The 12,030-nt window shown below is 33.0% G+C and overlaps 1 protein-coding gene across 2 annotated transcripts; it reads left to right on the top strand.

The window, feature by feature from the left end:
• Positions 1 to 5,259: 5,259 nt before the first annotated feature.
• Positions 5,260 to 11,088, top strand: LOC108471130 (uncharacterized). Of its 2 annotated transcripts, none has more exons than XM_053020949.1 (5): positions 5,260 to 5,446; positions 6,310 to 8,824; positions 9,173 to 9,348; positions 9,431 to 9,761; positions 10,541 to 11,088. In XM_053020949.1, exons 2-5 carry the CDS (start codon positions 6,370 to 6,372, stop codon positions 10,846 to 10,848), a joined length of 3,270 nt encoding a protein of 1,089 aa, XP_052876909.1. In that variant the 5' UTR covers positions 5,260 to 5,446; positions 6,310 to 6,369; the 3' UTR covers positions 10,849 to 11,088. The 2 variants fall into 2 exon arrangements, with proteins under 2 accessions (XP_052876909.1, XP_017628209.1); XM_017772720.2 differs by lacking the exon at positions 5,260 to 5,446 and adding an exon at positions 6,050 to 6,234.
• Positions 11,089 to 12,030: the final 942 nt, after the last annotated feature.

Raw genomic sequence — 12,030 nt, 5'->3', positions numbered from 1 at the left:
ACGGCCATAGCACACGCCCATGTGCCCACCTCGTGTCCAAAACTAGAGTATTCTGTTAAATCAACACGGCCAAGACACACGCCCATGTGTCCATCCCGTGGTTGACACTGACTTAAAAATTTAGGTGTAGGGGACGCACGGCCATACAACACACCCGTGGGAATGGCCCGTGTGTCACACACGGCCAAGATGCACACCCGTGTGTTTCACAATGTGGACCCTATTAGGCTAATTTCCAAGCCCTTGGTCACCCTCTACCACACCTATTCTCAATAGATATCACTTAACAAGCAATATTCATTTTATACTTATGAATTATCTTCATAAACACTTATTGCATGAAAACATCATATCATTGGTTTGCCCATGCCATAATATTCATTATTAGATTGAGGACTAATAGAAACATTTGCCTCAACATAGGATTTGGCTTATTATTTACTCATTGCCAATTACAATCCTTCCAATTCTGATGAATTGGTCACACATTTCACAAATACATCTATAATATAACGTATAATCATTTCATCAACTAATCTTGCATGGTTGGTGGGAAAACAAGCCACACCTATAAGGACCATATATCAAGGCCATTTACAAAATGTATAAACAAGGCATTCAAGCCGTTACATTGGTTAGCCAAATGGCATATAACAAAACAACTCATAAACACCTATACATGCCATTGAACAAAATAAAAGTATTTTTATACCAAAGCGGGCCTATTTGATAGTGTGTTGAATCTCCAACCGTTCTTCCAAGCCTTATGAGTCCTCAAGCTTTGAAAAGTAGAGAAAGGAGAGGGGGTAAGCATTTACATGCTTAGTAAGCTCAAATAACCGGAAAGTAAACTTACCAGGTAATTTAACAGACAACCATATTTGGTTAGTAAACTCAATTAGCATGAAATGTTTTTCCTATACATACACTCAATCAATGAGTTAGTCATAAAATCACCATAACAGAACTTAATCTAGATAAGCTCATCATTTCACATTTCATCTTATACATGTATATCATATTAGTCTCGTTGAGTTTATAGGAAATTTAATGGAGTACCCATTAACCGTCAATTCGTATGAATAATCATATCAAGTATGCACTCCCGCGAACCTCACAATTTTATGGTGGGATTACCAGTCCAAGCTAAATCCCCCATTCAAAATCTCATAAGGTGATGCCGGGATTACCAGTCCAGGCTAAATCCCATTTATGGCAAACATCCTTAATGAGCTCGGATCTGAATTACCAGTCCAAGCTAAATTCAGACCCTAATCGGATTACTCGTCTGGACTAAATCCACAATGCACACTTATTCTTCGGGAGGCTCAATCATTCAGAAGGAACACCCGTCCGGGCTAGATCCTTTTCATAAATGAGATCAACGGATTACCTATCCGGGCTAAATCCTTACTGCAACACATGTAGGATCTCATTATTCATGTAAATCACGGTTCATCTATCAGGTCCCCTTTCAACCTCAATCGAGACATTTATCAACAACTCATTATCAAAGTTGCATTTCATGTATATTCATGCTATCAACAATGAAATTCATCATACATTTATTAAATTATAAAATTGAGCATATTATGTGTTTACTTTAAGTTATCCGAACTTACCTGGTATCCGTTTCTTCTTATGTTTCATCACTCCGAAACTTTTCGTTTCCCTCTATCGACCACCAGTATTTGTTCCTCGGGGTCTATAACAAATAAAATAGGTCACTATTCATTCACATTATGCCTTTCAAATCTAAATTCCATCCCCGGTCAAAATGACTATTTTGCCCCTAATCTTTCATATTTTTACAACTTAGTCCCTAGACTCGTATAATAAAACTCATGCAATTTCTATCTTACTCAAACCTAACCGAACACTTTTCTCTCTATCGAAACTCACATTTTCCATTGTTTTCACATTTCTACCATACACATTTTATAACTTTTACAAAATGGTCCCTATAAGGGTTTTTCATGAAAACCATCTAAAAAAAGATATTTAACATACATCATCCCTTCATATTCCTCCATAAACTATCAAAATACAAACATGTCATGCATGGGTAAATTTTTAAACATGAACCCTAGCATGAAATATGGGTAGAAATGGAAAGAACAAGCTACCGAGACTTCAAAAATACAAAGAACATTAAAAACGAGGCTTGGGAGCACTTACTATTGAGCTTGAAAATTGAAGAAACCCTAGCTATGGAGGGCTTGAGATTTTCAGCAGCTATGAGAAGAAGATGGCTGATTTTGGCTTCTTTTTCCCCTTTTTAATTCATTAAAATGCCAAATGACCAAAATGCCCTTAAGCCATTTCTTTAAAATTTCATCCATGCAAGCCCCTTTTTGTCCAAATTTTTAGAATTTGGTCAAATTACTATTTAAGGACCTCTAATTAATATTCCAAAGCAATTTCATATAAATTGCTTCTAAAACCCATGTTTTGAAATTTATTCAATTTGGTCTCTAATTCCCAATTGGACATCTTATACTTAAAATTTCTTCATGATATTTTAACTCATGCATATTTTCATCTTCTAAACCTCATAACAATCATAAAATAAATATTTTAACTTCGAACTTGTGGTCCCGAAACCACTATTCTGACTAGACCCTAATTTGGGATGTTACATTCTGTTTCTAAATTTTATGGATGTAGGGGACACATGGCCAAATCACGCGCCCATGCTCATGGCCTTGTGTCACACACAGCTAAGACACATGCCCGTGTGGACAAAATAAGGCTATTTTCTCAGTCTTATTTCTCACCCTTTTTACCTTGCACCTACACCAACACTTAAGAATTTTCAACGACCAATTCAAGACAACTTATCCAAGCCAAACACAAGAGTTATGTATGATATATTAACACTTAAATTCATGTATTTCCAAACTCACCTTTTTGTGAAATGTACCAAAACATAACATTTTGCCCCTTATAATTTTCATAAATGACAATTTCGTCTCTAAGTTCAGAAAATGGAATTTATGTAATTTAATACTTATTTCAAGCCTAACCAATTTTTACATATAATATTTACAGCACATATATTTCATAAAAATAGAAATTTTCCATGAATTTTACATTTTCACAATTTAGTCCTTAAATCACAATTTCATGAAAATTCACTTTACAAAAATTGTTTATCTATCAACAACCTTTCATTTTCTACCATAAATTTCAAATTTTCAGCATATCTATCCATGGAAAAATTTCTATACTTTGATATCTTTACAAATTAATCCCTAAAATAGATTAGATTAAGTTATTTCGATCTCAAAAATATAAAATTACTAAAAACGAGACAAGAATGCTTACCCAATTAAGCCAAGAAAGCTTGCTTTCTCTTTCCCAGGGTTTCCATGTATTTTTGGGGAAGAAGATGATAAATAATGATGTTATTTCTTTTTAATTTATTTATCATCTTTTAATTATTTTCATTTCTAATTTAGTCCTTATCCTTTTTCTAATTTTTCCATGGATGAGTCATCAAAAATATCTACTAACTTTTCTTTAATGGTCTAATTACCATTTAAGGACTTCTAATTTTCAATTCCATAGCTATTTGATCCTTTTAGCTACTAGAACTTAATTTTTTTCATTTTATGCAATTTAGTCCTTTCCTTAATTAGACATAATATCGGTAAAATTTTTTTATCAAAATTTTCATACATATTTCCTATCATAATGCAGACCATGTAATGACATTAAAATAAATTTTATTTTTAACTCAAATTTGTGGTTCCGAAACCACTATTCCAATTTCACTGAAAATGGATTGTTATAATCATAATCACTATAGTTATAGTTATTATTATACCATACTAACCTATCAAAGACCATGCTCACAACTACAATTATAACTATGTCATTTTTAAGATTGATGATGCAATGCTACATTCACCTTAGGGAATGAAGCAGATCTAATGAGAATTTTTTTCATTATCATAATTTTCTTTCAAAAACTAATCCATAATTTTAAATAATCTTTTATGTGTTTTCTTACAAAAATTCATAATTAATATAATTATACAGTTCTCAAGCGTGTATAGATTTGAAACCCAAACTAATCATTGCATACAATACACATTTACAATAGACAAAAACATTTAAGAACAATCATAAAATTTAATCAAAATTAAAACTAAACCAATAAATTCTATAAAACAAATAACAAATATATATTTATATCCACATAGAAAGCACAACAAATAAACTTGAGAAGGGATTTATAAATTCATAGAGATGTAAATTGAACTTCTAAATAGAAATCAAATAAATTTTCTTTTTAAAATAATTACAATACTTAAGTAATTGTGGATGAGAAGTAGAGACTACGAGCATTCTTTACAGTGAAGAGAAACTAATCAGCCCCAAGCATATATCAAGCAACCACTCACAATTTTTTTAACCAAATAATTAAATTTCAATACTTGGAGCCCAATAAAATTCTTAACGTAAACTAAGGGCCTATCTCTCTTGAATAAAATCATGCTGATAATGTATTATAAAATAATAATAATGCAAAGAACACAAGAATAATAGATGAGAATAAGAGAGATTTTTATTGCATTTCTCTTCTTTTATATCTTCATTACAAGTAGTATACTCTTATATATATATATATATGTGTATATATATATATATATATATATATATATATATATATATATATAGGGAGATCAGACTCTCATTTTCTAATACATAAATAGGAAAGAGGTTACAAGAAGATGAAATGTGAAGAATTATGGAACATGAAAGATGAAAGGTTGAGAAAGATGAGAGGTGAAAGGTTAAGGAAGATAAAGGTTGAATATCCACTTAATAGCATTCATAACACAAAAAAAAAAAGAACGAAGGAATATTTATCTATTTAAATAGGGTCTATTTTACCAAAATAATTTAAAAGAATAAAATATTTACAATAATAACCTAAGTGCAAAAACATTCACCTAAATGACTTGAAATGAAAAGTGCTGAGGGGTTTTAGACACCCCATGTCCCTAATCTCCAAAAAATCACCTGATGATTGAAAAAGTGTTTAAAAAAAATAATTTTTTTTGGTGTAGGCCATGTGTATTTTTTCCCACCCACATTACACTAGTATACATATTATAACAATATCTAAAAAAATTTTGAGTTTTGACTTTGTGGTGACTGACACCACTTTTTGATTAAAAAATAGGTTTGGTTTTGTGGTGGTCGGCACAAGTTTTTATTTTTAAAGAAAAGGTTTTTTATTTTGGCTTTATGCTGACCGATACCACTTTTTAATTTAAAAAAAGTATTTTTGTTACTTCAGCATTTACTCCCCTTCACCTCCTTCCCTACTCTAAAACGGCGTTATGCTAACCTAATCTTAAGAAAAAGCAACAAGTTTTATATGATAAATTGGATCTCCTCCAAGCTCAAAGTTGATGAAACTCTCTTTCAACAGGCAAGTTTTTTCTTCCTTTTCATAGTTCTTTTTTGTAATTTCATTTTTAGTGTCCATTTTGAATTTTTTTTTATTTGGTTTCATTTCATTGCTCTTTCCCCCCTTTAATTTTCATTTTTAATAAAAATATTGGTTTGATTTAGAGTAGTTGTAACTCGTAACTTGCATTATGTGATGATCGGTTCAGATCTATCAGTAAGCGGCAAAGTCGCTTGGGAAGAATGAAAAGCAATTATCATTTGAAATTACATTGGACACTCTAATGAAACTCAACGGGGGTATACCTTTAAAAGATCAGATAAAAAAGAAACCACAAGATAATAATGATTATCAAGGCAAAGTTCAATGATCCAATTTCTAATATGCTTTGTAATAATAATGATAGTAAGAGTTACAATTCAATTAATATTACGAATTGGGAAAAGGAAAATTCAAGAACAAAAGCTTCCCCATCATGTAATTTTTTGGGGATTGGAAACATCGGTATCCACCATGGGGTGTCTAAAATCCCTTAACATTTAGGTTAATGTTTTTGTACTTGGGTTATTGCTGTAAATATTTTGTTCTTTTGGATTATTTTAGTAAAATAGCCTTTAAATGGGCATAACTGGCTGACATCTCAAGCCACTGTAGGCTTTTGGATATTACTGCCGTAAATATATGTTTTCAAAGTGGATAACTACTGCTATGAAGTTTTCCCTAATTATTTCACTGTTACCCCCTAATTTCTCTCTCATCTCCGTCTCCGTCTCCGTCTCCGTCTCCGTATCCCTTAAAGACAAAAGCAGGTTTTTTTTTTAAAAAAAATTAATTTTTAATTTTTAATTTTTAATTTTTAATTTTCTTTCATTTTGCAAGTTTAGGTCTAAGGTTGCTACATGCATTGAGTTTTCAAGTTTTGAATATTTGATTTGAGTTGCTTGATGGAGAAGTTAACTGATTTAGAACTCATTGAGCTGAACAAAGCCAATCTACGACGAACTATGGACGAGATTCAAGAACGCGCTTCTTCCATTCTTTTACTTAATATTCAATGGAAAGATATGGAGAAAGTTGTGGATTCCGCTCAGAGTTCTATCGAAGAACGACTCAAGGAAGTGATTTCGAAAGAAGAAGAAATGGAGGAACGTGCTAAGAAACTCGAAAAGGAGATTGAAAGAAGGGAGAATTCGGTTAAAGACCAGTTTGAAGCGCTTAAGGTTAAAGAGGAGGAATTAGGGAGGCAATTTAGGGATTTGGAGTTGGGAAAGAAGTATTGCGAAGAAAGGTTAAGAGAAGTCGAGTTAGAGCAGAAGGAACTTGAAGAGAAACAGGGGGAGTTTGTGTTAAAGGAGAAGGCTTTTGACAAGTGTTGTAGGGATTTTGAGTTAGAGAAGAAGGATCTTGAACGATGTCGTAAAGATCTCCAATTTAGTGTAGAACAATGTGAGCAGCAATGTAAGGAGTTTAAGTTGATGGAGGAAGTGGTAAATGATAAGTTGGGGGAAATTAGGTTAAAAGAGAATGATTTGGAGAATTGCTTGAGTGATTATGTGTTGAGAGAACAACAATTTGGGTTGAAAGAGAAGAGTTTTGAGAAGCGGTGTATGGAGTTTGAGTTGGAAGAAAAGGCTTTGGAAGAACGTCGCAGAGATCTTGAAGTTAGTGTAAAACAATGTGAGCGGCAATGTGAAGAGTTTAAGTTGATGGAGAAATCAGTAAAAGATAAGTTGGAGGAAGTTGGGGTGAAAGAGAAATATTTGGAGAAGTGCTTGAGCGAGTATGAGTTGAAAGAAGAACAAATTGAGTTGAAAGAGAAGAGTTTTGTGAAGCGTTATATGGAGTTTGAAAGGGAAGAGAAGGCTTTCAAAGAACGTTGTAGAGATCTTGAAGTTAATGTAAAACTGTATGAGCAGAAATATAAGAGGCTTGAAGTGACAGAGAAATGGGTGCAAAAACAGTTGGAAGAAATTAAAAGGAAAGAGGAGGAATTTGAGCTGAGAGAGAGGGATCTCGGGCAGCGATGTAGGGTTGTTGAGTTGTCTGAGAATTGTCTTCAGAATGGTATTAAAGATCTAAAATTAAAGTCTGAGCAATGTGAGGAGAGATTCAGAGAGCTGAAGTTAATGGAAGAATCAGTAACAACCCGGTTTGAGGATCTTGAGGAGAAAGAAGAGAAATTTAGATGGAAATTGGATCATTTTGAGCAGCGTTCTACAGATTATACAATGAAGGAGACATCTCTTGAAAAGGGTCGCCAAGATCTCGATGCAAAACAGAAACATAATGAAGAGTGTTTGAGAGAAATCAAATTGAGAGAGAAGAGAATAGAAGAATCATCTGAGGAACTGGCGAAAAAATATAAATTACAATTCGAAGATCTTGAATGTAAAGTTAAGCAATATGATCAGAGGTTTATGGAGCTGGAGCTTAAGGAGAAATTGGTTAATGATCAGTTTGAACAGATTGAGGCCAAAGAGGAACAACTTGGGTTGAAAGAGAGGCATTTTGAGCAGTGTTCTAAAGATTTTGAGTTAAAAGAAAAATGTCACTATAAAGAGTTTGAGTTGAAAGAAAAATGCCTTGAGGTACTTTATCGGGAGCTCAAAGCAAAAGAGAAGCATTATGATGAATGTTTGAGAAAAGTCGAACTGAGAAAGAAGGAGATTGAAGAATTATCTGCAGAACATAGGAGAAAGTATGAGCAACAGTCCAGCGATCTTGAGTTCATTGTTAAAAAGTGTGAGCAGCAGTTCAAAGATCTTCATTCAAAGGAGAAGAAACTTGCAGAATGGTCTAAAGAACTTGAAAGGAAGAGTCTTGCTTTTGCCATGCATCCTCAAGTGAAAAACGAAGCAGCAGGTAGTTTGTCGATTAAATGTTCCATGGATCATTCTTCACCAGCACATCTTCGGTTTTGCATACATATGGATGGAAAGGATTTGCAAATGTTCCTAAATGGGCGCTGGAAAGAGCACGGTTCAATAGGTACTGAAGTTGCTATGGCGCTTCAACTTTCAGGAGACCCTGCAAAGCTTGTCTTGGATGCAATGGAAGGGTTTTACCCTCCACATTTGAGTAAGGGAGATAGAGAGTTTGCAGGGGATGTTGCCAGAAGAAGTTGCATTCTCTTGTTAGAGCAATTGATGAAACTTTCACCTGAAATTAAGCCTAATGTTAGAAAAGAAGCTATGAAGCTTGCCTTTGATTGGATAACAAAAATGAGAGTTGAACCTGGCCATGAATTGGAGGTTTTGGGTTTTCTGCGGCTTTTAGCTTCTTTCCAATTGGCAGATGCTTTTGATGCTGATGAGCTTGTCAACTATCTGGTGTTTGCTGCTCAACATATTCATGCTCCTGAATTATTCAAGGTTCTTGGTTTGGGAGATAAGATCAAGGGTAAGTTTATAAAACTGTTTTACCTTCTCTGATTTACATGCATATCTAATAATATAACTTTTCTTTTATAGATAACATGCAATTGCTCTATCTCCTTTCTAGTATTAACAACTTTTATCATGATCGTCCATTATTGATTTTGTTCTTGTAATCAAAACAAGAGAACCAGAGATATGCATAAATGAGCTGATTTTGCAAGATAAAATGAAAAATACTGATCACTATTTTGTTTCATTCTCGATAAATCTATGGCCTTGCTCCTAAAATGAAATGTAGTTTGGAGTTATGTGGTTTTTCTTATACGGGGAGGTCTGATAGGAGTTATAACTTGGATGGCTTATTTTACAGGTTTCATACGGAAGCTTGTCGAAAAGAAGCAGCATATGGAGGCAATTAGATTTATTTATGCTTTTGAACAGGTTAATGAGTTCCCACCGGTACCTGTGTTGAAAGATTTCATCAATCATTCTAAGATTGAAGCTAAAAGAATTTTTAGGAATGGGAATAAAACACCTGAAGCACGGGTTTGTTTACCTTCCTCTCTTTCTATTTAAATGCCTACTATATCACTTAACATTAAGCCATGTAAGATATGTAAATTAACAGAATGAGGCAGACATCAAAAGATTGGCTGATCTGAGGGCTGTTGCCAAATGCATTGAAGATCATAAGCTTGAAGATGAGTACCGACCTTATAACCTTAAGAACCTTAAGGATTTAATCATCTGTCTTGAAAAAGAAAATAAAAGCAGCAGTCTTACCTCCCCAAAAGCTAACCCTGTCCTTTGCACTGCTCGTGAGAGTGACACCCCATCACAGCAACATGGTGGTATTAAGCGGCCACGAGAGTTCATGGAAACACAAATTGTTGGAGATGCCCCTCTCGGTGCCACAACCACTAAAATGGATTCTAAGCATCTAAAAGGTTTAAAACAAGGTAAGCATTCTTTATAATGGTTGCTGCACACTCCATTTCTTTGTAAGGTTCCTACCTAGTCATTGTCATTCTTTATAATGCAAGTATTTTTGTTTACTGCACATAGTGGTTGTAGTTAATACTGAACAATTACAATTTGTTCACTATATTATGACATTCGTAGGCTATTGTTCATTAAGCCCTTGATTTCATCCATTTCTCATCTTGACTGAGGAATAGATATTAGTCCCAAGTTTACTGATAATCGTTAAAATAGTGGTTTCAGCTATAAAGAGCATATTTTGACTTCCAGACATTTATTCCAGTCTACTACGTTAGTCTTGTGTCATTGATGATTGTTTCTAATACTAACAGTTCATTGTAGTCGCATCTTTCCTGTTCTAAATCTTGTCAGTTGCTTTTGAGTGGAGGAAGATGTGCTTTCTCTTGAATGGGCTTCATCGATAGTTACCTTGAACAGTGTTATGACAAATTAAGTTACCATCAGTTTTCGTATGCCATTTCTGTATGCTTATAGATGAATCTCCCTTACCGATTAAGGTATCTTATTTTCAGTTTTCATAGCCATTACTTCCTTTAGACGTCTAATGCATGTGTAGTAACTCCATTGAATTGAATGCTCTGTAAATTAAGTCATAACTATGCCAAAGTTACTTAGTGCTGTTAAATGGCGCAATTTAGTAGAATCGAGGCAACCTTCAGTAAGGTGTTCATTCCTAAGTTTAGTAGAAAAAGTTTGATTCTTGTCAGTTGATGGAAGTTTCTATTATACATTACAGACGAAAAGGTGCCACCTTGTCCCCTTGGAGAGCAAATGGAGGAACCAAATTGTAAACCATTGCAACGGCAAGATAGCGAGAAAAAACACAACGCCACCACCGGTGCCCCTGCTGTTCCTTCCCTAGTTCTCCCAGCCGCTTCCTCAACAGCTCCTGCTACTATTTCTGCACCCAAACAACAGGAGAATGAACTTAAGTGTCCTGGAACAGCTTTATCTCAAACGCATTCAAACCCTAACCCTTATCCTGTTACAGATTATTATTCTTGGGAAGCTCTTGCAAGACATGGTGATGAAGTTGGTAGTTAGCTTAGTGAATGCGGTAGACCAAGCTGACCAATGCCTTTTAGTGGCTCTAATTATCGACCCTTGGCTCAATTTGTCTATATAGTGAACTAACCGAAACAAAAGATACTTGAATGGTGTTGCTTTTCAATTTAATATATGGTAATATATTGTAGATACTAAAATTGTAGTTATTTCCCTTGTAAAAGTTGCAAGTTCTGTAGTTTGTTATATTTAATATGACCCTCACAGTTTTTACTCTAATTCTTCACCTTATACATTTATTCTAGAATTACATTCATCCATGTGCACTCTCATCTAATAATAAAATTTTAAATATAATGAAGGCTGTGTTGATTTAATGGTTAAAGTGTTCTTTGCCTTAGGTGTGATTAGGGTTCAAATTGCACTAGTCGTGGTGTTGTTTAGAGTTTTGTTCTTTTCTTATAATTCACTAATTTTTTTTAAATGATTGGAACATTTCCTTAATTTAAACATTTACCATGTTTTAATGTATTTTAAACATTCAAGAGGTGATTTCATAAACTAAATTTCATTTTTCAAATTCAACCCTAAAAAGTGAGTTTAAATTCCTCATTAATACACATGGTTTCATTATTAGATAAAAATATATGCTTTTTAAAACTTATTATAAAAATTATTTATATCTTTTATAAATATAATGATATCTATATTGAATAATTTTTATACTGTTTATTTTAATATAATTATTTTTAATTTGTAAAATTTCAATAACCTAATTTTTATTAAATCAATTATTTATCCAAACAAGTAATTACAAAAGCTAGCATTTTGAATTGATGAATTTTAAAGTGTTAGCATTTTGAGAATCACAAAAAAAAAAAATTTAAAATTCTTCATCCAGACGCACTCTAAATTATTTCTAACATATTCAACATAATATAGTTTTACTCTAGGTAATTAATGCAAATTAAATAGTATTCAAAATAATAACTAATTAACATAATTAATTTTAATATTGATCAAGTGATAAATTAAGATGCTTATAATTCTATTCAGGTAACATCTAACAACTCTATTTTACACTTTTGCTTACGTCAAAATATTTTAAACTAATAATTGTAAATTATAATTATACTTATACAATTTTTTTCTCCTTATTTTATGCTTAGAATTATATTCAAGTAATAATTTTATTTTAAAATTAGCACAAGTATAATTTAA

The sequence above is a fragment of the Gossypium arboreum genome, chromosome 11 (genome assembly GCF_025698485.1).
Source record: "Gossypium arboreum isolate Shixiya-1 chromosome 11, ASM2569848v2, whole genome shotgun sequence".
Lineage (NCBI taxonomy): Eukaryota > Viridiplantae > Streptophyta > Magnoliopsida > Malvales > Malvaceae > Gossypium > Gossypium arboreum.
The sequence above is the reverse complement of the archived record's forward strand: the minus strand, read 5'-3'. Positions and strand labels throughout refer to the sequence as shown.